Here is a 26146-nt window from a genome sequence, read left to right on the forward strand (position 1 = left end):
AAATAAAGGGCTGTGATTGGGTATTGGTAGCACCTATGTGGACTTGCAGCCAACAGGAGACTCTTTTTAGCAGTATACATGTTTTTTTATGCAACTAAAGCTTGCCTTTAAGCCTGGAATTCAAAAAGAAACACCTGCATTGAGGCCACTGGGAGCAACATCCAAGGGGTTGAAGAGCAACATGTTGCTCACGAGCTACTGGTTGGTGATCACTGTTCTATGGGGAAGACTGTACTGTTGGAGAGGGGTGTCTTATTGAGAAAATAAGCTTAGCGTGTAGCGAGTCACACATGAGCGTTATGTCACTTCTCCCACTCGTCGATCAATGAAACTTCCTACTCCCCACCTCTGCTGCTGGATTTAGTAGGAAAGCATATGGCAGCAGGGGAAGTCATTTCCATATTTCCTCTATGTTGAGATGTAACATTATTCTAATGTATCCTTGATATTTGCCACTGCTTATTATTTGAGCCTACCTTTATTTTGCTAAGCATTATGGAAGGATATCCTTGTCCATGTGTACGCACAGTACAGAATGCAAGGACCGCAGTGCATTATTCCATTGGGCTCTCCTTGCTGATAAGTCGCTGTGATTATGCCAAAACCGTGTATCAAGATGTCTATTCATATGTTAAGGAAATTGCCTTCACTAATGTTCTCTTTTTTTGTTTTTTTTGCTGCTAATACCATCTGTCCTAGTGTATAAAATAACATTAGTCTCTTTTGCTGATAAGAGAAGAAGCAAAATGATTTGTAATTTCACCATCATTAAATTACAAAAATATATATATATATATATTCTGCTATTACTTAATAGTCCTGGTATAGAAAGATAAATACTGTACAGGCAAATAAAGCTGATTTTGCCCCATGCCATGGTATCTTTACTCAGTGAGCCATTTGAAATTGGCAGTAAACATGCTGCACTCATTTAATTTTTCTGGGGATCAGAAAAAACTTCACCTGCACCTGACCCTCACCCTCATATAAAATATTGCCAATGTAGGTCCTGCACCCAACCCGTACCAGCATCTTTCCACTCTGTGTGCTACTTTTGTGTGCTCCTCTGGTGAAATTGTGGGAGCGGAGCAGTAGTGTAATTCCCTAGTATGACCTGCACCCAAAATAAATCTGCAATGGTTGCCCATATTTGAGCCCAAACTCACCTGTCCTGTGAGGTCAACCCGCACATCACTTCTGGACAGCATTGTACCAGCGTAACCAGCTGCACTGATATACTATATGCTAATAAGCCTTAAGTGTCTGATAATTTGATTGCTTTTTCATGTTTGGGTGAGAAATTTACCATTTTGTCCTAATAAATAATGTCAATGAGTGTAGAACTTGCATTTACCCAGTATTTACGTTGCGGAACGTGTAATAATAAACACCAATGAATCAGCCACCTCTTAAAACAAAACCTGAGCGATGTTCCAAATTGTCAGCGCTGCAAATAAAATGATGGCCTATTCATTTCATGGTATGGAGTTTGGCAGAGCAACATGAAAGCACATTAAACATAAAAACCAATTCCAATAATGAAAAGCTAAGGGAAAAAAGCACTTTTAAGAGGTATGTAAATAAACATTTCTTTCTCTGCCAACCCTTTTATGTGGTTCAGTACTTCTCCTGTAATGAGGTTAAAAAATGTTTTTCTCCCACCTGCTAGTACAAAGCCACAAACAGATCAAAGACAAACATGTAATGTGCAACACCTGCACTGTTTAAGGAATGCAAATACTGGATTGTTGCGCTAGGAGGATTTGTATCTAAGCTCTTTAAATAGAAAATATATATATTTAAAGGGACAAATGTAGTAATGGGCAAATATATTCGCCTGGCGCGAATTTGCGAGTTCTACCGCTGGCAAATAAATCTGCAACAATTCATTGGCTAAAATTCGCCGGCATCTAAAAAATTCCGTCGCCAGTGGCGGTTCCGACGTCGCTGCCAATTTTGACACCGGTGACGGTTAACAGAAACCCAATGACTATAATGGCCGCCAGCGTCAACCATGACGCGGGTGCCCATTTTTACGCCGGTTATTTTGTCGCCGGCATCAAAATCATGTTTCGCAAATTTTTCGCCAGTTTTGCAAATTGTGCAGGAAATACACTAAATTTGTGGCGAAGCGAAACGGGACAAATTCTCCCGTCACTGGGTCACCCTATGTGGATGCAATTAGTTTTTTTTTTTTTTTAAATTAGGTACAGTATTGTTAATAACTATGGGCACATTTTAGCCAAACGTATCCAAATACTCCATCTGAAATAACATATTATCAGCTGAATTCCATACTATTTACATCAACAACTGTTTATAAGGAACTTGGGTTTTTATGACTAATCACATGCAAAAAAAAACCCAAACAGCAATACCAAGCACCCGCTGTAGTGGTGTAAACAACCAACCACTATTGGACTTGAAGTACTGGAAATGCATCCCTTTGAGTGATAAATGGCATTTCATCATCTGGCAGTCTGATAGACTGGACTTGACATATGTCAGGGCCAGATAACCTACCTGAATGCATAATACTAATGGTAATGTTTAATGGAGGAGGAATTATGAGCTGGGGTTGTTTTAAAGTTTACAACCCTGTTTCTGCTGAAAGCAAATGGCATAAAATAACATTCTTGTTTCCTACCTTCATGCAACAGTTTGGGGAAGACTCTTTCCTGTTATAGCACAATAATTCCCCCATGCACAATGCAAAGTCTATACAAAAATAATGGGTCTAAAATGTGTCAGGCAATGATTCATCTACTTGTTCTTTTGTACTTTTCTAGTAGTCATTTGTAAAAGTAGACTTTTTAACTACTCATGCGGAGGTGCTGTCCATTTTTCTTTTTTTGCTATACAAAGGTTTGCTGAGATGAAAGTGGGAGTTAATTGGCCTGCAACCCTGCAACTGAACACCTACGAGATAACTGCAACACCGTTTGTGAGTCTGATCCCCAACATCAGTGCCAGACTTCACTAATGCTCTTGTGGCTCAGTGAAAACAAATCCACTAGATGTTCCAACTAGATGATCCACTAGATAAGGGATCCCCAACCTTTAGAACCCGTGAGCAACATTCAGAAGTAAAAGGAGTTGAGGAGCAACACTATCATGAAAAGATGTTCCTGGGGTGCCAACCAAGGACTGTGATTGGCCATTTAGTAGCCCCTATGATTGTCAACCTACATTGAGACTCTCTTTGCCAGTGCACCTGGTTTTTATGCAACCAAAACTTGCCTCCAAGCCAGGAATTCAAAAATAAGCACCTGCTTTGAGGCCACTCAAAGCAGTTCAACTTTCAAGAGGTTGGAGAGCAACATGTTGCTCACAAGCTACTGGTTGGGGATCACTGCACTAGATGTTCCAAGATCAAGTAGGATGCCTTCTTAGAAGAATAAAGGCTGTTATAGCAGCAAAGTGAGGAACAACTTCATATTAATACCCTTAGTTTGGGTATTGGATAGAAAGGTATCCTGATACTTTCCCATAAAATGTAGGTTAGTAAATGAGCCATTCTTATTAGTCTTACATATGAACCCTTACATGTGGCCCACCCATCTGTGTCACACTTGAAGAGGTTGTTAACCCAAAACATTGTGCACTCAAAAACAAATGCAATTTTCAGCAACTTGACAATTAATTACATATTTTCAATCATTTTGAGCCACTTGAAAATGCAAGTGCTATTGAAAGCAATAACATTTTTGCATTGCCGGCTCTGACTAGACTGAATAGTTTTTAGCGAGTTTCTCCCATCTGAAATGTGCACTAGAATGCAGTAGCAAGAAGAGTCCATTATTTATCACTCTTGAAAACAGCATTTCAGTAGTTCTTTCCCTTTAACGTCTAAACTCTAGTCAACAACAAAGCTGAGCATGGAAGGAAACTTTCCAAGTGTAACCTAATCTGTGATGCTATTCTAGGGAGTCTCCATTTCAAGCAAGCTGTACAGTTGTTATGTGAAAAGAATATTCTGTTCTGTGTCTGCCATTCAGTTCCTTTCCTTGTATTTATCAGCCTGTGATAGATATTTGACATCAAGTTGATTCTTTCTAGCTCTTCTTTCTCTCTCTTTCAACCTTCTTTAATTCCAGTTAATGCTACACATTCTGGTAATGTCTTTGAACGTTTGATTCTCATCCCAAGCTAATAACTCCAGCAGCGCTTTACATCTCGCTACTTTTCTATTCGGATTGCCAACTGCACAAAGCAAAATCGGCTTCAGAAGAACGTCTGAAGCTCTTGGCAAACTTTACTCTGCGCTACTGATTAACAGTCAAAATATGCATCTCTTTGAATGTCAATGACTTACTTTCTGGGGCCAAAGCAGCACATCTCTCAACTTTGAAAAGTCAGGATTTGGAGCAACGGAAAAATCCATCTTTCTTGTAAAGTAGAAGTATCAAGCTTTGCATACTGCACTAATAGTGATGTTATTAACATCTATAGTAAAGGTCTTATTTATAAAGGTGGTGTACAAAGAAGAAGTTTCTCACTATGGGCCAGATTCCATTCATTGAAAAAGTGGTTTATCACATGAAAAGTCCTGTACAAAATTCAATTTGTGATGCAATTTAATTCAGGAAGAAAAGTCAATTGGTATCTATGGAAAAAACTGGAAGTGAATTAGGAGAAAAGTTTCTTCTCCTTAAATTAAATCTTGTACATGACTTTTCATGTGATAAAACGTAGAAAAAGAACACACCAATGCTAAACAAAGGGTTTTTTGCCCAAAATGTTGCATCCGCAATAAACGAGCATGGCTTTTCCTGCTAGCAGTACCCACACTGTGCCGGTGTGTTCTTTTTCTACGTTGTATTTGAGGCTGCCAATTCCTCTATCGCCGAGCACCTGGGATTCACATTTGTCTGGACGGCCAGGGTGTGCGAGAGTAATTCTACCCTTTTTCATGTGATAAACCACGAGATAACTTTTTCTCACTGGATTGAATCAGGTTCTATGTTAGAGCTAGCAGAGCTATAAAGCTTTAAAGGGGTTATGAAATGAAAGGTACTAAGTTTACCCAGGAGTTGTAATTAGTCGTGGGAGAATCTGACCCGTTTAGTTGAAAATTCACAAATGGCAAAAATTAGTCGAAATGCATTGACGTCTATGGATGACAACATTTTTCACCTATTAGAGTCTAATTGAGTCGCAGCTAAACTTGGTGAAAAAATACGCTCATCACAAGGCCAGTAACTCATAGCAATCAATAAGCAGGTAGCATTTACTAGTCACCTGTTTAAAAGCCACACATTGGTTGCTATGGGTTATTTTATTACATATGGGGGTAAGACAATAACATAAATGAATATAGACTACTTGGCAAATTCCTGTTTCTAGAAAAATTCTCTATACACACCATTTTGTCCCTGTTGACTTTACAAATGTGCCCCTTATAGTGGCTGAAATGATAAAAGCTGATAACAAAGCCATTCCAGTCTGAGAAAGCAATGTATTGGCTTGTTTATGGGGAACTCCTGATGGCCTGGCTGAATGATATCTTTACAGTTTAGAAATTTTATTTGGTTAGGACTGCATCAGTGCATTGATGGGCCTTCTTCTGTCCACGCATGATTGATCCTAGAGCAGGGATCCACAACCTTTTTTACCCGTTTTTCACCCGTTCTCTCTGAGAGCACAGAAGCCATCAAATGTCAAGTGTGCCAACCTAAAGATTGAAGTCACAAATGCCATTGAGAGAGTACCTTTACTATTGACAAGGAACATTATTAAATATCCATATTTATCCTGTGTTTTTGATGTGAGAATTATTAGAAAATAAGTCCAAGCTGTTTATAGGCTGAGGAGTCTGCTCCATGTACTAAGTCACTGCTTTGGGCATCAGTGGATTAGCATGAGTCAAATCTATGAAACGGCAGAAAGGGCAAGGCTTATCTTTCATTGTCTGACTTCATCATTCAATTTTGAATAGAATAGAAATGCATTTATTATCTTCCAATGTTAAGTCTTGCAAGGATAGAATTTCTATTGGTAATGTTTGAAAAACACAAGGAATGTGTGAGATTTGTAACATGCATAACAAATGAGTTGTTGATTCTGGTTCTGTTTGTACATACTCTTACAGACAATGTCTTAATGCTGTTTGACGTGGTGAAAGTTCTTATGGTCAATGTCTTCTTGCTTTTTCAATGTATTTATAAGCACTGCTTATGTCTTTAATTTATATATTCGTATTTATAAGATGTACAGCATTGTGTAATAACCCTTGGTATCTGAACCGTTCCAAAGCCAATCAGGCTGCATGAGCTACATCAGACTCGGATTTTGCCTTCAAAAGAACAACCAAATTAACATTGTAAAAAAAAGGTAAGCCTGGAGTGGAGATGGGTAGATCCTGCTGGCGCTGAGCCCTTGCAGGGTTAAGTCAGTTGTTCTGCTCTAAGGCGACTGTTATCAGTAAGAGCTTGCTCATATAACCTGAGGTGTCATGGAGGCATCCGTGTGAGATAAACATGCATACATTTTAGATAAACATATCCTAAAATGAAATGTTATTTATTAGAATTAGAATTAGAATGTTATTTATTAAATTTCTGTCCTCCAATGAGTGGTCCAGCTGGAGGAAGCAATACTATTTTTGCCAGATGCCACTAGCGAGCATTATGCCTCTTGCACTGGGAGCTCTTGGTGCTGGTTGCCATGTTTGGTCATATGCCTACATATAATGAACGAGTCTCCCAGGTCCTTATTAAGCAGGTGTGTGTAAGTTCAGGCAGGCTTCTTCACTCACCTTCTTTATTTATTTATTTGTATATATATATATATATATATATATATATATATATATATATATATATATATATATATATATATATATATATATATATATATATGGGCATGTAAAGTCTAAAATATAATAAGGCTATAATAAGGCTTGCACCACAAGCCTAATCAAACAAATGATTTATGCTTTCAAAGTTGGCTACAGGGGGTCACCATCTTGTAACTTTGTTAAACATCTTTGCAAGACTAAGACTGTGCACATGCTCAGTGTGGTCTGGGCTGCTTAGGGATCGTCATAAACAAAGCTGCTTGAGTTCTGCATGGCTGGGAAGTAAGGCGGGGGCTCCCCCTGCTGTTCAGAAGTATGATTGTTTCCCTGCTCAGCAGTTAGGGACCATCTGACAATTCCTATTCACAGCAGTAAATGAAGGGAGAATTTCACTGCATACAGTAAGGTTTCTTATAAAAACGGTAACACATTTTTTAATTAAAGTATATTGGAGATAGGTTTCTTTTTCATTAAAGAAAGTAAAAATAGGATTTTAGTTTTTTGCCTTTACTTGCCCTTTAAGCATAGTGATGGGCGAAATTCCCCCTTTTGCTTCGCCGAAAAATTTTCCGCATCCAATTCCCGTCCGAAAAGTCACTTACATCAATTTTGATGCTGGCGTTAAAGTCAATGGGCATCCCAAAATTTTTGATTCACAGGCGAATTTTCACGGGAAATTTGCTAATTTATTCGGCAGCGAAACATGGGAATTCGCCACATATTCGTGCCAGGCGAATTTATTCACCCATCATTATTTAAGCATACAAAGCTACATGGTTGAGTGAACAGGAGGACCATTGACCCAGGACTACCGGGGTTTTTTCTGGTACTCTGGAGGGCCAACTAATATTAAATTAATTGACCATGCCAGACTACTGGTTCTTAACAAAAAGGAAAGTATTCAGTGGTAGAAGCCGGTGATAAGTGTTCCCAAAGAGAGACCTCTGAAAGATTTCTCATCAAATCCAAGAAGTATCTGTAATTCAGTTTTGATGAACTGTGCGCTGATTAAACAGTTCTTACATGTTTGCCTTTGGAACAAAGGAAGAGACAAGAATTTTAATTTTACCTTGGTCAAGCATAGTTTCCCCCAGGGTTCTTTATGCACCACTGTAGATAAATGATATGCAGGGCAGATAATTAGCTATGCTGTGCTTCAGGATAACCTTAATGCAGAAATACTATTGTGCTGAATGGGCTCGAAAGAAGATTCTTATGCATTAAGTCATTTAAATGTACTGTGGTGCTTAAGGGCAGAGAAATGTAGACATACCAGACAGCAAGTTCAGTGGAAGTTCATCTGATCATGAGATGGGAGGAAGTCAACGTTAATTATTCACCAAAGTTTTGATTTCACTGTGGTGCAAACTTTTCGACCCATAACTGAATCTTCAAAATGATTGTTTATTAAAATGGAAAATGGAAATTTATTCTGGAAATGTTATCACCTACTTTCTAGTATTTCAAAAATATGATCACAGCCTTGTTCCATGTAGGCCGCATCTGACTCTCCTATGTCCATAATTCACCCCAAAATGTCCTCTTTCCTGTAGGCAATTCACATCTAGTAATACGATTATGGTCTTTCCTAGAAGGTACAGTGGTACAATAAGGTACAGTGGAAACTCAATTTTACATAACCTTTTAAGTTTTTCATTGTTTTGTGTTTTTTCTATGGTCCAACCAATATATAAAGAATAATGCCTTTCCCTGATTTTACTTTTTCCTGGATTTTACATTTAGTTTTTTCCGGTCTTCTGAAAAAACATTAAACAAAGTTCTAGGTAGAAATGAGCGAATCGTATTGAATGGGCTTCAAAATATTTTATGTGTGTTACAATTTTTCTCGCTCCAAATGCATTAAAGTCAATGGGAATTTTTTCTTATGGCGACTTTTTTGTCCAAATGCATTAAAGTCAATGGGCGTTTTTTCTTTTGGCGATTTTTGTCCAAATGCATTAAAGTCAATAGGCGTTTGTTCTCATGGCGACTTTTTTGACCATATGCATTAAAGTCAATGGGCATTTGTTCTCATGGCGACTTTTTTTGTCCATATGCATTAAAGTCAATGGGCGTTTTTTCTCATGTCTACTTTTTTGTCCATATGCATTAAAGTCAATAGGCGTTTGTTCTCATGGCGACTTTTTTGTCCATATGCATTAAAGTCAATGGGCATTTGTTCTCATGTCGACTTTTTTGTCCAAATGCATTAAAGTCAATAGACGTTTGTTCTCATGGCGACTTTTTTGTCCATATGCATTAAAGTCAATGGGCGTTTTTTCTTATGGTGATTTTTGTCCAAATGCATTAAAGTCAATGGGCATTTTTCTTAAGTGTTTTTCTTATGCGTGTTTTTCTCTCGGCGGCTTATTTGTTGTGGCAAATTTTTCCATGTCAAATGTTTGCCACAGTTTTGCGAAAGAATTTGCAGATGTCGAAATGCAAAATTTCACTGCAAATCCGCAACTGCGAAAAAAAATACGCTTATCGCTAATTCTACAGATATTGCTACCCTCCTTAGATATAGCTTTCAAATCTCAGGTCTCAATTATCAGGTCTAACTAGGTTGCATTTTTTTTTTTACTGTAGTATGGCTCGGGGTTTTTCAGTTTTAACAAGGAGATGTATTTTAATATGATGTAAAGACAGTAGACTTTTACACAAAAATGACTGTAAAATTCAGCATTCAGTGATATTCAGTAGCCAATTGCTACAGGAGGGTGAAGAACACTGGCTAACACATTATTTACAAATGTCCTGATCCTAAAATGAGTTGTATGTATGCATGTGTGTAGATTATTCCTTTGGTACACTTTTAAGAGTGAGAAGTAGACTTTATAGGTCCAGGGTACCCGGGGGGATTCCAGTTGGTCCAGCTGCTCATTTATTATGGAAGCTAAAGGCAATGGATGTTCATAACTGGGTAATAAAACACCACATATAGATCTGAGTGATTAATTTTGCAGACATTTCCACTTTTTCATAAAATGTTATGACAATTCTGCCTCACACAAGCAATCCGTGGTGTAAAATAGCCTTTTTCCCCTTTTTGTCTGCATTCTCTACTGTGCATACACACACACACTCAAAAACAAAGTATGTTTTAATGGGTGCTGGCAATATGTGTTTATACAGAAACAGGGTACTGCCATATGCATATCAAAGCCATGCCTGCTTATTTCTTCATTTGGCATTTCCTCTTTAAAGAAACTATGGGTCTAAAAGGGTGGTTCAATTTTAACTTATGTTTAAGTATGTTATAGCATGGTCAATTTTTCAATTGGTCTTCGTTATTTTTTTTTTATATATATATATATATATATATATATATATATATATATATATATATATATATATATATATATATATATATATATATAGTTTTAGCTTACCTTCTTCTTCTTCTGACTCTTTTCAGCTTTTAATTGGGAGTTACTGGCTTCATCTAAAAACAAATGCTCTGTACGGCTAAAAATGTATTGTTATTGCTACTTTTTATTTCTCACCTTTCTATTCAGGCCTCTCTACTATTCATAGTCAAGTCTCTTATTTAAATCAATGCATGGTTGCTAAGGTAATTTGGACCCTGAAACTGGAGATCTAATAAAAAGCTAAATAACTCAAAAACTACAAATAAAAAATGAAAACCAATTGCAAATGGTCCCAGAATATCCTTCGCTACACCATACTAAGGGGGTTTATCTTAACATTCTCTGCTACAAACGCTGATCAAATCCGCCTGGGTTTTTTACGCTTATTTATTATTACATTTTCCCGAAAATATGCTTTACGGGGGGAAAAAATCAGATTTTTTTTTTTTTTTTTGGTTTTCTCACCAGAAAACTCAAATTTCTTATGTTTTTTTGCCCAAAAACGTTGGGGTATTGGGACTCCTCCCATTGACTTATATGCAACCTCGACAGGTCTGAGATACCAGATTTTCTGATTCTGAGTTTTCCATGCTCGGGGTTCAATAAATTCCGAAAAATTTGTGATTTATTAAAAGTTTGTTTTTACAGGTATAGGATCCCTTATCCGGAAACCCAATATCCAGAAAGCTCTGAATAACGGAATGGCTGTCTCCCATAGACTCCATTTTATCCAAATAATCCAAATTTTTAAAAATGATATCCTTTTTCTCTCTGTAATAATAAAACAGTAGCTTGTACTTGATCCCAACTAAGATATAATTAATCCTTATTGGAAGCAAAACCAGACTATTGGGTTTATTTAATGTTTAAATGGATTTCTAGTAGACTTAAGGCATGAAGACCCAAATTATGGAAAGATCCATTATCCGGAAAAACCCCAGGTCCCGAGCATTCTGGATAACAGGTCCCATACCTGTATTAAAAAAAATCACAAATTTTTCAGGATTTTTGCATTCGGAGTTTAGTAAATAACCCCCTAAAAGTTTTACTCAAATGTGAACAACCCCTTTAAGTACCATTTTAAGGGGAAGAATTTAAGAGAGTTAACTTTAACAGGAGATAATCAACATGATACCAAATTAGGAGAAAAGCAGGTGTGGTTGTCCCCCACTCTCCCCCACAAGGATAATATCCTTGTTTTACTCACTTAGGACAGACCACTGCCTTGATGGTGCTCCTCAGTTTATACATACTCTGTACAAACCATGTATAAATGTTTTATAAAATGTCTCCCTTTACCTTGTATAAATGTAGCCTCTAGTTCCCCATATGGAGTTCATTTCATGTGATATATGTGTGTACCCAATCCTATTTATCTGCATAGCCCTACTACTTTTTGTTCCCATTGCTCCGCCAATGTAATTTAAAATTTGTTAATTGAGTTATTAGAAGATTATTAATCTTTTTTTTTTTTTCTATCATGTTACAGATAATCAGATTGTTATAAATGTATCATTTCCCCTGTTGGAATATGTGACCTAATTCAGTGTGTATATTGTGTTTAGTAAATGTGTTCTATATCAGTTAATATGAACTAATCTGTCATAGATTTATTGGAAATGCTTTTGCTTATCACATGAAAAAATCTTAATTAGCACAACAGCCCACTGGGGTTTGTTTATTTCCTAAGCAGTAATGTGGCCTTTATAATATACAATGGTGCTCATTGTTGTGTTTTTATAAAGCCGGCTTCATTTTGTGATTTCACACCATGGGCTTTATTTATCGACTGTCAAAAATGAATTGAGTTTTGCGTTGATGCACGGTGACATTTTTTGGTGAAGCAGAATTGCCTGTTTATAGAGAAATAAAAAGGATTTGTTTGATGGAAAGTGAAATAGTTTTTGAAATTGAAATGAATATGATGTAGAAATAGAATGATGTTGGTGAAATCCTATTATTTTAATGCACTTTCATGATGACTGGATCAACCAGATTCGAATTAGCTCATAGTTGTACAATGTTTGGACCAGTAAGCTGGCAGGCCGAATAGGTGAAAAGATTCACCCGTTTGTGGACCTTGCTAAAATAAAGTGTCCCCAGCTTTATTTGTGCTATTTGGCTATATCATATATGCCGATGAAACAAGACGAATTTTGGATCTCCTTAGTGCCATATAGCGCTGCACCTTGTGCCTAAGTCAAAATTATTAGGTGCAAAGTAGTGATGGGCGAATTTGTCCCGTTGCAAAACGTGGAAATTCGCAGCAAATTCGCGCCTGGCAATTTATTCACCCCTCACTAGTGCAAAGTCTATATTGATGCTAGATGCTCGTGAAAAGTCCTTGGCTGTCAATGTCCAATATCCCTAAGTAAACAAAGGGCTGTGGCTGTTAAGAGTAGATATAATTGTATGAAAAAAGTGGATTATGATTATGTTGGCCCGCCCTCAATTCACTTAGAACTTGCCTTTTTTTTCGGCCTTCTGGCCATCGCTCGACATGGCTCCGTTCCCGTTTGTGGCATATTGCTTGGCCCCCGCCCCCTTTTGCATCATGGAACACACCCTTTTGTTCCCCCCACCAGCCGGTAAAAACTTTTGAAAAAGGTGGCCCTAATTGTGATAAATAATGGCCACAAAGTAAGCAGGCAGTTGAGCACCCAAGAGTCTTCTGCCACAAGGGCCATTGTTGCCTAACTCACCAAATGTCAATTCACATGAGCAGGCATTCACTTTAACCATTTGCAAAGCTGTAACAGAAAGTCTTAGAATTAAAGATAAAATCAGAATGGAACAAGAAACGAGGGAACTAGGAACAGTAACACCAACACATGCACTGGTAAAACGGGTGTGTTTGCTTCAGAAACACTACTATAGTTCATATAAACAATCTGCTGTGTAGCAATGGTGGAAATTGAAAAAAAGGCTATATGGCACAGGTTAAATAGTGGATAACAGATAACACATTTAATGTTCTACAGAGCTTATCTGCTGTGTAATCTGAGCCTTTTTCTAAAGGTGCCCATACATGGAGAGATCCGCTCGTTTGGCGATGTCGCCAAACGAGCTGATCTCCGCCCGATATGCGCACCTTGAGGTGGGCAATATCGGGCTGATCCGATCATGGGCCCTAGGGCCCAACGATCAGGTCCTAGCGAACAAAAACGGGCGGTCGGATCGCGGGACCGCATCAACGAACAGATGCGGCCGCGATCCGACGGCCAGATCTCGATCAGGGAAGCCCGTATACACGGGCCAATAAGCTGCCGACTCGGTCTGTCGGCAGCTTTTATCGCCCCGTGTATGGCCACCTTAATTTGAATGGCTGCCCCCATTGCTACACAGCAGCTTATTTATATAAACAATAGTAGTGTTTCTGAAGCAAACACACCAGTTTTACTAGTGCAGGGCAACACTGCATTATATTTTTATTACTTTCACTTTTGATATTACTGTTCCTTCAACAAGGCAAAATATGAATTGAATGTAATAATTTAATATATTAATAAACCGATATATTGAGCAGATAAATTGCTTTCCCCTGGCTTGCTGTACCATGATAAAGCCTGAGAAAACAAACTGAAAAATGTCTGCCTGTCCTCCTTCATTCCTCCTGATGTGAGCTTGAACTGTATCCAAATCAGGGGTTGATCAGGTACCCATGGCCCACCACTCATTCCCCTGATGTAGTTGGGTGAGCTTTTTATATGACGTTTTGTCAGGTACCTATCAATGTGCTAGGCCTTTGTAAACATGCTTATTAAAAATTATTAAAGCAAAATTATTTGATAACACAAAAAACTGGCATCATCCCCTTTAAATGATTTATTTAATGTTAGTTTGAATGTGCATGTGTACTAAGATGAGGCAACATGTTAGCAAGGCTGCAGCATGTCCCCAGGCTCACCGGCTCACATTCGCACGTACCGCGTTTCAGCCTTATTATCTGTTTTCCGAGCGTACAGCATTTGTCATTACTCTATCCATAAATGAATCATCTGCAGATTTAACATGACTCTGATGTATACGAACATCAGGCTTCTTCTCTGCTGAGCCCAGGGGATCCCACCGGACTGAAAGTATTCAGTTTGCTGAAACTGGATACATTTTCTTTACCTTAACACTTAATCTTTTTCCTGTCGTTTGTTTTGCCATCCATCTTCTTTAGTGCTTGTGTATGGAATTATGGCATTGTTTCTTAATGAGCCTAACATGAATGGATTAGAAGCCGTTCCAAGCAAATAACGTGTCTTCAAGGAAACATATAGCTCAAGTTCAAGTGAAGTCTTACGTATTAAAAAAGATATATATAATATACATGCACACTGCCTGCCCTAACACAACAATTAGCCATCTAGCGATTTAACTTTGCCTCCGGCCAACTTTTCATTAATTATTCACCAGCTTCTATTCTTTAAGTGACTCCAGAATTTTTTAAGTGGTACAGTGCCAGTGTATAGGTCAGTGTTATAGGGATGGCTTACCTGTAGCCCCCAGCTGTTCAGTGTGATTCCCAACTGCCATAATGAAGAGTAAAGATGCCCTTTTCAACAAACGGCAGAACAGAAAGTCACATGTTATTCCCTTAGGGGTTCTTTCTGTAGCATTTATATTTTTCTCCTCCAGGACCCTAAAACATGTCATTTCTTCCAAGTGGATTAATAGGTTTCCCAGTGCTGCCTAAGTAGATGGTATTCTTCCGAGCTCACTCCTGATGCAAATAAAAAAAAATCATATTGTTGGTGGTTCCATAGAGAACATTCATTAGAAGTGAAAGACTTCACACAGTTTTAAAGAGAACATATATTTTGCTCATGTTTACTTTAAAAAAAAAAAAAGTTCCTAATATTAAAAAAGTCCAAAGTATTTCAGCTAAATACTCTTATTGGAAGAATGAAAGAATACTCATATGGGAAGAATAAAGATACACTTCTTGGTTGATGGGGTATTCAAACAAAAGGGCAATATATGCCTAACTAGGGGCTTCAGAAAGAACATATGAATACACTTTTATTACTAATTAATTAATACATTTTTATTGGAATGAATGAAAGTTTTAGGGGTTTGCGCTAACTTTGCACAAAATTCCAAGAAGTCTGACAAATATATCAGGGTTCCACAAAATTAGAAATGCCTATGATCATTACATGGGCAATATACAACTGTCTTGCCAAAAAAGTCATGGAAATCACTCTAAAAATTGAGCCACCATGCTGCCCCCCTAAACTGGCCAATATGAACTTGGTCATGGACTTCTGCATTTGGATTGTGAACATTCTTTTACAGGCTACGGCCTCAAGAGTTCTTCTTGCTTTGCCCAAATGAAATGATCAGTACACACAAAATAAAAAGGATTATTTACAATAAAATAAATCAGTGCTGTCCAACTGGTGGCCCGCAGGCTGGATGTGGCCCCCCACATGAAAGTCTGCCTGCTGTGCCTGTTTACGTTGTGTACACTTTAAATAGTATCAGTACTGAGATTAACTGGCCAATGCATTGTTTTCACCTGAAAATCAGACTGCAAGTTCCTATATTGTTCACATATAAAATTCCCCCCTGCATTGTTCACACCTGCAACACCTCTATTGTTCACATTCCTGAAGCCCTGTTCTGTTCACATCTCAAACCCAGACATTGTTCACCTGTTGGGCACCAGCATTGTGTCACTGTATGTAGCACAATATGAACTGTTCATCTTAGAGTGGTCCTGATAGGTGTCACTGTCTCCTGCTTTCTGCCTTCCCTATGCTCCCTGTGTGTGCCATACTCTGCCTGCCCTATGCTCTCTGTGTGCCATACTCTGCCTGCCCTATTGGTGTGGACCATACTCTCCTTTCCCTATGCTCCTTGTTTGTACCATATTCTGCCTGTGTGTGCCATACTCTGCTTGTGAAAGGTGAACCTGACGGTGTTTTTTTTTAGCATTTGCAAACACTTGTTAGGGGTACCCAAGCTGTTTAATCATGTGCTGGGGGTGCTTTTTTATCCATGGGGAAGAAGGAGGCATGTTGATGTATGGGTGTATCTTTATATGACTTAGTAAACTTGTTTCACATATGAGTGACATCCCTGCAGTGGGCACCAACCATTTGTTTTTTTTTGTGTGTGATACCACCATTAATGTGGACATGGTCTTAAAAGTTCTTGTAGTAACGTGGGTGTGTTCAACACTGGCTTCCATTATTGGCCCGCTACCTTTTAGGCCAGAAAAATTTCGGCCCTTGGTACCACAGAAGTTGGACAGCACTGGGATAAATGATAGAACCTAAAACATACTTGTGGGTGAACCACCAGCCAAGGAGCCAACCACAGGTGTAAAGCAACCAGCTGGCTGGACACTATATTTTCATATTATTATTTTCTTAATGTACTTAACATTTTTGTTTTTGTTTACAGATAAGAGGAGGGAAACTTATGATCACCTACACCAGGAAAAGTGATGCTGGAAAATATGTGTGTGTTGGAACCAACATGGTGGGAGAACGAGAAAGTGAAGTAGCAGAACTTACTGTTTTAGGTAATTGAATGACATGCATGAATATGTTACTTTTGTTCTCTTGCTCTGCCATGAATATGCAAGCTAATTGTTTCCATGTGAGTGCAGCCTGGTGGTAGAAAACATTGATGCCAAGTTTGTGGTTTTCTGAGTTCTTGCTTCAAATCCAACTCCCAAGCGCTGATTAAGCATGCTGGGAATTAGAATTCTGCAGAAACTGAGAGACCTCAAGTTTTATGTCCATAGCTTAGATACATCAAATCAGTGAGCAACCACTAAGGGCTACAGCAGCGGTCATGGTGTCAAATATTTTATTTGCTCTGTTGCTGAGGATATGACTGTCTAAACAGGAATTCTTGTCTCTCTACCCAAAGATTTACCTGTAATTGTACTGACTAAAGAAAACCAGACAATGACAAATATTGATTCATGTAAGAGATAAAGTGATAAAGGGCGTAGGGTTTACATCCGTAATCCTTGGTAATCAATCAGATGCTTGATTTACGATGTATGACCAGTAAATTCAATAGACTGGTTGGTTCTGAATTTTGTGACTTATTTTATTATATAAATGTATATAATATAAATATATATAAAAATATATTATATTTCCTCCTGTGCTGAAATTTGGGCAAAGGTCCCAGTATTTTGGTTTACAGCATAAAACAATGACCCTTTGTGAAGTTTTAATTATTTGAAAGGAAAGCTAAGACTGATGAACCAACCTCAGTAACCTCAACAACTATGCTACAGGGTTACACATTATTATGTAACATTATTGGCTCAGGCTTGACCTATTTTTGAAATAACACTTCTCTTTGCATTTTAGAAAGGCCATCATTTGTGAGAAGGCCTAGTAATATGGCAGTTACTGTAGATGACAGTGTTGAATTTAAATGTGAGGCCCGCGGAGATCCTGTCCCTACTGTCCGATGGAGAAAAGATGATGGGGATCTGCCTAAATCAAGGTATTTGATTATAATGGATTCATCCAGTGTTATATATACTGTACCCTTCACTTTTACAAGTGCTCTGCTCATTAGTGGAAGCTACTACATAGCTTGTTCTCCATTGATCCGATGTTGCCCAACAAAACAAAACACGAATGTTGGCCATCACAGGTAACAAACTACCAGAGGAGACAATGAATTTTCACTACAACTCTCCCCTATCCAACAGCTCTATAACATTTCTCTTCTATGGTAAGAATAAATGCATTATAATGAAGAAAAACGGTTTGATGAAAACATATGTAGAATGATATTTTCTTATTTTTCCTTGAAGATATGAAATCCGTGATGACCACACCTTGAGGATACGGAAGGTCACAGCAGGGGATATGGGATCATATACTTGTGTTGCAGAGAACATGGTTGGAAAAGCGGAAGCCTCTGCTGTTTTAACAGTGCAAGGTACTTTCTTATCCTGCTGGCTTTGTCTAATAAGCATAAAATATCAGTTTCCATGAACCCAAGACCTTAAACATGCAGTAGATTAACATTGCTATTGTTTTGCCTCTCTGAGGCTGTTTTCCTTTTTAACCAGGCTGGGTTTCAATTTCACATTTTATTGAGGAATTGTTTTGGCTGCCTGGTCTATTAGATCCTGGGAGACTTTTTATTTCTAATTTGCCTCCTGCTATAAAAACCTGTGTGCAATAAATATTATAGGTATTTATCAGACCATGCATATCATATGTTTACATAATTAATGTTAGTTTTGAGTATTATTATTATGAACCAGCATTTCTAAGGCGCCGACACGTACAAGGGAAAGAAGAAATATTTATTTGGAGTGGATTTGTCCATAATGGTGTTATCTGTAGCTGTACACCTGCATTCTGTGTAAACAGTGAGATAAAGTAATACTTTCCCAGAGCGGCTCGCTCGTGGTGCACAGAGCCAGTACTGTGTAAAGGGATTCAAATGACTGCTTGGCAAACTGTAAATTATTAACTCACTTCAACAATGAGTCTCTCTTTAGAGATGCTAGTTAGTCGAGCTCTGCAGGTTGAGTTACCCCTAAAAAACTCTCTTGGCACCGGAGAAGCTTTAAATGCCCTGTGTAAAGAACAGGCGATGGGCACCATTCCACATAGTGAGAGATAAGCAATGTCATCACCTTCCAGGACTGAGTGTTTATCAGTTATTATATGTATGGAATTGTAAATAAGGCCTAGATAAATGCAGTAATGTGGTAAAGGAAATAGAAAAAAGTCAAGAAGGTTCTCATTTTGCCCAACAATTATGGGACCTTTTTCGTTATTTGTTTTATTCTTTTATTTCACTGGCATCAGAAAAGGTTTTTGTAAACCAACACTGAAAAAATATGCCCATTAATCCCTTGATGCAATTCAAAGGAAGGAAGCAATCGATATATTTGGTTCTTTGTTCTGTACTTCTGACTGTAATCTGAAGTTCCTCTGCAAACAAGGCGAAGCCTGATATATCTGTGAGCTTTAGCATTCGGCCTTTCATCATTTAACCAGTGTTTACCCTCTGTATTGATTTCGCCCGATAGAAGCCCTGTGAAAGGACCTTACCCGCTTGCACGCGGCCTTGACATAGTATCTCTAACGTTTATCTTGGTTAAAGGTCCTACCATTTGTATTGCCAAATCCATCAGTCATAACCTTTCGCTTTTTGATATTTAACGTGTCATAAGTGCTATATATTCTTGCTTTGCATATTTCTTATTATAATTATCTTGCTCAGGCACAGTCTTCTAACTGAGTATGGCAGCTAGCTGGTGCACACAGTAGTCAGGTCTCTCAGCATTCTGTTTAATGAAAGATAAATATAACTTATATAAACAGGCTCAAATATTGGAGTCATTGTGACACCTATTGTAGATCCCTTGAGCCAAAAGAGCTTGGGCAGGAACTTTTAGAATAAACTAAAGATGAACTGTGACCGTTCTACCATTCTAACTAAACTGCTTTCACACCCTGTATACATGGGCCTCTCTCCCTATAATCCGCTGCATTGATGTCATGCTCAGCTGTTAAACCCTGATATAGAAATAAACATATTGTTGGGTTCTTCTGACCTTGAGAAAATCAATTTTAATTTGTGTTTATCGCTCGTTCTGTGACACCAGAATATCAGTTGTGCCGTGTTTTATGAGATGTAACTCAAATGAATTGTACGGCGTGACATTATAACGCAATTCCACCCTTGTAAAAATCCTGAATAATGCTTCATCAGGGTGGGGGAAGTTATAGTTTATTTGGTATTAAGCATTTTACAAGAAGTCCTCTTAATATCAGGATCAATATGTTCTTGTATTTATGTTTGATTATTTTTCTTTTTCTATTTATTATTTAGTTTTCATTTTGCTTTACACATTTTTCATTTTTTTTTTTGTTTCTTTTTTAGTTGTGTCTGGTAAGTTGAATTTTTATTCGTCACTGTATATTCATCACGTTACCCTAGATGGATGCTTTCCTATCCTTATCATCTGTACCCTCCATTCCTCATCATACAATCAGTTTCCATATTTAATTTGACACTGATGAGAAAGACCAAGTGGTGAGTCTCCATAATGCTGGTGGCACAAAGGTAATGGTAATCATGGATACTGTTCCTGTACAAAGTGTCCTGCTTCTCACTAACTCCCTTTTGCTAATATTATTAACAATAATATGAATCCATTCTGTATTTTAATTATTCTTATAGCACCCAGGGCTGGTTTTAGGCTAGGGGTGGAAGGGCATTTTCCCTTGACCCTAAGGACTCAAGAAACTCTTGGGGGTGAACCATGGCAATGGCTTGGTTTGATGATTGGAAATAACAATATAATATTACCTATTACAATTGGTTGAGAATTACAATATATACATGATAAGAAATTACTATACAGTAGCCCTTTTGTGAGCCAGATACTTCAATTTAACCTGCTTCATCTGCTTCTAGTTTCCTCCCAACTCCCTTTATGATGAATTCCCCTCTCCTGTTTGCCAGCCCTGATAACACCTTTTACTAAACAAAATAATGTTCAGTCTGCGCTGTTTCCGAACACGTTTAAAATTCATTGTGGAAGTTATTTAGTCAAAAGTTGCTCATTTTGGAGGAGAGTGCATTCATACAAAGTCATATACACATCTCCATTGATTATTAAATGTTCAGATTCAAGATCCTACAAATTATGGAAACAGGGTAGTCGGAAATATCAGACAAAACACTGTTCTAATAAGCCAGGTCAACCAACCGATTTTAAGTGCACTTGACCAATTCCTCATTAAAGTAGCCAGTTAAAGACTATCCATAGACCTCAGTGAAACCATGGAATCCACTATTCAAATAAAAAAAAAAAAAACCTTGGAACATAAAAGCAGCCTATAAATAGGTTCTATTTTCATTATGGCTACAAACATAATCAATTCATATCCTGGAGTAGCTCTGTGTCAAGACACTGCTAGTTTCAGATTCTGGGATAACACTCAGGCAGACAGGTTTTATGATCTACAAATTGGTTAGTGGAAACAAGTGCATCATTCACCTCCTATTCCCATTGAAGCTCTGGATACTTATTTAGCTTCAAGGGGAAAATTTAGTAAGTGGAAATCACAAACGATCATATCCCCTTTGTGACTGGGGTATATAACAAGCTTTATATATACAGTCATTTTCCTCTTTGGCACTTCTGGGATGTGTTTATATATCCCATACAGGATTTAAGTATAATATCTGCTACATAATAGGATGTATTGAAGGTATTGCTATCTTAAGCACCTTGAGGACAAATTAATTAATAGTACTTTTAAAGGTACTGTAAAGTGATCCTGACTTTTTTAAGAACCGTCATTCCTAGGACCTGATTTACTGAATTTACCTGAATTAACACCCTAATTTTTGTACTAAAGCCAACCCAATTTCTTGGCCTAACTCACTAAGGAGAGCATAAGTAGGGTTCACTGGGTGGCAGCAAAGAGACTTCCTAGAAGTTCAGGATGCTGTATCACGATAAAAAGAGAATTTTGAGGTAAAAACAGGTCACTTATAAAAGGTGTTATAATCTCTTTAAAGCTGGTTTTGTTTCAAGTCAGGACATGACAGGGACCAGGGTCTGTAAGGAAATGATTGTATGCACATACATAGAGAATACAGAGATACATAAGTCATAATAATTTTTATTCTTCAAGATGTTGCAGTTTAAGGATTCATTTACATACAGTGCATGATTCTGGCATGTTTTTACCCACAATGCAGACTATTACCCCATAATTCCAGCTTCATTGTAAGTGCCTAGTAAGTAACTTGTGTCACTTGCACAATTCAATAACGAGGAAGCAAATTATTGGGTGCATTGATAGATCCCAGACTCGTTGAAATGCCCCTTAGTCAGACCGCCAGTGCCCTGAAGAGTCAATGGCATTAGTGTGTGATTTACTGGACATCAGTTTCATGTGTAGGCACAACTCACCAGGGGAAGTAGCAGGTCCTCAATGCAGGTGTTAATGGCAGGGTTGTATTCATGTGCCCTGCACTTCGTAGGTGCTACATCTAAGTTATATAAGAGCGGTAGACACACCATTTTAATCCATTTTATCATTTTGCCCTCACACTTGCATTAGCAAATGAGCTGTAGGGTGTTATAACTGTAATATTAGAACAGTATTACATCTCTGCTCTGGCTCTGTTATAATTTATTTAATGTGTTTCTTAAACTACACAACATAAAGTGAGATATCTAGTAATGCAGGAACATTTTCCCTTGTCCCATTTCCTCAGGTCTAGTGCTGTTAAATGTCCAGTTGGTTGATATATTCAACTGGACTATTGTGAAATGTGTGTTTCTATCTACCTAACCCCTAGGAAGTGATTACTATAAAAAGACTGCAAAATGAATATGTCACAGCTGCAAAAGGAGGGGGGGGTCAACATTACTTTTTATTGCTGACCACCCCATTGTTCTTTTTGGGTATACATACATGGACACATACAGACACATGTGGACACAGGTAGATAATAACATCCCCCAAGGACATTTTTAAATCTGAGAAATTAGTATAATAAGAGAGTCCCCCACATAGGTGGGCAATACAGCAGATTCACATGAACACACACTATATATATATGTGGTTGTCAAAACAACTTTAGGAACCATAAGGCTCTGACTGAATACATTTTGGCTGCCTCCATGGTATAACTCTCTTTTTCCATTCCTGATTTCCCAGTGTACATGCAGTGTCGTTGGCTCCTGTTATTTCATTTTCCGTTTCCCTACTGACACCATTGCTCCAAACTTTTTACTACTGAATCTTATTTTATGTGATGCTTTTCTTTTTTTATTCTTTTAGAAGTGTGGGTGGGGAGTAGATTTAGTATCTGTATATGGGCTGCCAGGTGGTTCTCTGTTAGCAAAGAACCCTTTGCTTTGAACCAAACTGTATTGAGTTAAAATACAATTATCCTTCTAGTTCCTTATAAATTGTGTAGGCTAAGTTAAGGAATTTAAATATATTATCGCTCATTTATTTGTCTCCAGTCATTATCCAAGTCTTGTTCTCATTTCCAGACCAATTTGTGATTTTACTGTTAGTTTTCTAATGTGCAGTGATGAAGAAGAGCAGAGCCCATTCCACCCAGTGAGAATGCAGCACCTTTGTCCTTACAACATAAAGTTGGGACCACAGGGGAAGGAAGCATACCAAATATTTAGACTAAGAACATTCCTTCAAAAAGGGTTGAAAAAAACACAAAAAACAGACTGTTATTATCCATTTATTCTCCCTTAAATGGACAGTAGGTATTTATGGCCAACATAAACCCCATTAAAAGAGTTTGTGCTAGAAATGGGTTCTGTCTGATGTTTTCATTCCAGTGTCTAGTTTTTATTTCTTCCCAAAGAAGTGCACCTGGAGTGTGAACACTTTGTACATATTCCCATTGGATTCAGGAGAACCACTGTGGATGGAGGAATGAGCTGTGTTTTCAATCATCAAGAGCTTAAAAGTCAACTACCAACAGACGGGCTTACTTTAGGCCCATGGCTTACAGTCCTTGAAAACACAGGTGGAGAAGAACCTGAACATGGCTGTGAAGCCTGTACCTACTTGAATACCACCTGGCATCCAATAAAGTAAATTACAGGGCACACGGTCACATTCAGAGCTTCTCCATCTTGTTTTTGGTGCCTAACCTTTGTCATCTACTGAACTTAATAGGGTGTTGCAGGTTCTGAGGTTGAAAAAAGACCGTGCTCCATCTGTACACATTAAATTCACCTGTATAAGAAACAAAGTTGAGATTATTCAGTTCAGCACTTTCAAACCTCCAAAAATATATATTTTATTACACAGAAATACCTGATTCAATAGATTGAATGGAAGCCATTAGGTTAAATCTGCTCTACCACAGACCTCAAATCTCCCCAAAAAGACTTTCCATAGCATAATATTAAGATCGCTTCAAGTAATAGGTTTTAGGCGCGGTCATCTTAATATTATATGATAGAAAGCCTTTTCTGGGATATTTCTCACCCTTGGGCAACAAAGTTTACAGTAATTTTAGAATTCATCATTTCACGATGGAACAAGGTGAGGAGTTGGCTGCACTTCACAAGTATCCTGGTATCTTTTCAATATGTGGATCAGGTATGACTATGTTAAAAATACAATTATATTTATTTCTGGAAGTTCTGAATTATTTCCTGATTTATGAGATCCCTTGGTCATAGGGCTGTTCTATCAATCTTGAGATGCAGCAGGGTTTTTTGGGCAATATTATCCTTGGCGTTTAGTTCCTCTTTAAATAAAACACAAAAGCATAGCAGTTTGTGTCCAAAGTCATTCTCTAGAACCCTAATTCTAATAAATAATAGCCAGGCGTTCTAGTTTCAGTCACCTTAGTTCCAATAAACACAGTGGCATTGCATTTATGCAATATTTTTTTAAGATAGAGCAAAGGCAAAAATGATGGCAGCTCTTGCATGAGTGTAGCTGCAAATATACTGAGAACATTTCTTGTAGACTCGCGGTAAGCTATATAAGCTGATATTTAAGGGTAAAAAAAATAGCATTATCCTTTTAAGAGAAGAAAAAGCAATTCCTTCTGCACAGTTGGATACTTATTGAACCTCAATATATCTGTGCTCCAGGTGCAGACTATTCTGTGTTAACAGCTCCCCTTGTAATCCTAGTCACATATGCTTTTTTGCACATCCTGTTTACCATTAGATGAAGTAACCATACAAATTGTATAAATCACATGAAGGGAACCAAGCTGGTAGTGTTTGCCCTGACAGCACGAGCAGATGTTTCAGATTTCCCTCCATTCATAATCTTCACCTACGGATTGGAAAAGTCCTCCTTTTGTGTAAATAAATAAGTAAACTAATGGAGTACTAAATGGAGTTCCAGTGAGAGGCAATAAAAGTCGATGGTGGTTAAAAAATGCGAAGCAGTTCAGTAGTCACACTCAACCAAAGCACAGGAACATATTTTGTAGATGGAGAGACTTTAGGGAAAATAGCCGTCCTGTAAGCCATTCAGCTTCACATGCTTTCCCAGATAGAAGGGGCCCCTTGTGTAAATACGAGACCACTGGCATCCTGAAAGCTTTTACTGATAAAACCGCAAATGTGGAAACTGAAATCTGTTTCTTCTTCTTTTTTTTTTCTGTTTTCCCCTTTAGAGCCTCCAAATTTTGTTGTCAAACCTCGTGACCAGGTTGTTGCTTTGGGACGCACAGTTACATTTCAGTGTGAAGCCACCGGAAACCCCCAGCCAGCCATTTTTTGGCAAAAGGAGGGAAGTCAGGTAATTTATTTATACTGGCTTTGTACCATGTCATTTCGCAAGGATTTTCCATTAACTTGTAAGTCCTTTAAAATGCAGTTATAGGCAGCCTTTTTGGGCCAATGTACCCTACAATTCTCCTCCTGAATTCTGCTTAGTATAATGAATAACTATGCTGCTTTTGTGGTATCAATCCATACAGACTGTGATTAAACTCACTAATTATTTGGGTGCTTTAACGGTGTCAAATTGGGCCCCAACTTTTATTTAAGTAGTGGGAGTTTTAATTAAAGGGATAGTTAAATATGCATGAAATAATAATAAAGTCTTCCTTTACTCAGGGCATTACATGCATGTGCCCCTAATAAGTATTCAACAAATGTGGTGGAAACCGACTACTTTTATTATAATGCAAGCTGTAGGCATCCTCCAAACTGGTAGGTGCACTGTGCAATCCCATCCAGAGACTTGTATTTTCTAGAGATTTTCCCTCCAGCCTGATCAATATCAGAGTCAAAACGGTCTGTCATTATTGGCTTGTGTGGCCAGGCTATGAGACCTATGATATGATAGAGCCCTGGCTCTTTTTCTGGATCACAGAAGAACAAATCTTGCTAAGTGTCAGTGAGAATGGACACATTTATTACCTATAGTTTTATAATTCTTCCTTTATGCCCTATATATAGTCAGTTATAAACCACCATTTCTGCACAAAACCATAAATACAGGAGTTAACC

The 26146-nt window shown here is 37.9% G+C and overlaps 1 protein-coding gene across 1 annotated transcript in view; it reads left to right on the forward strand.

The window, feature by feature from the left end:
• robo1.L (roundabout guidance receptor 1 L homeolog) overlaps nt 1-26146 on the forward strand; it is a gene marked incomplete at its 5' end in the record, with an annotated part of 197096 nt that overhangs the window by 110254 nt on the left and 60696 nt on the right. Inside the window, 4 exon segments of the mRNA NM_001090781.1 lie at nt 16570-16690; nt 17499-17637; nt 17954-18081; nt 25306-25430. Coding sequence (NP_001084250.1) covers nt 16570-16690; nt 17499-17637; nt 17954-18081; nt 25306-25430 — 513 coding nt within the window.

The sequence above is a fragment of the Xenopus laevis genome, chromosome 2L (genome assembly GCF_017654675.1).
Source record: "Xenopus laevis strain J_2021 chromosome 2L, Xenopus_laevis_v10.1, whole genome shotgun sequence".
Lineage (NCBI taxonomy): Eukaryota > Metazoa > Chordata > Amphibia > Anura > Pipidae > Xenopus > Xenopus laevis.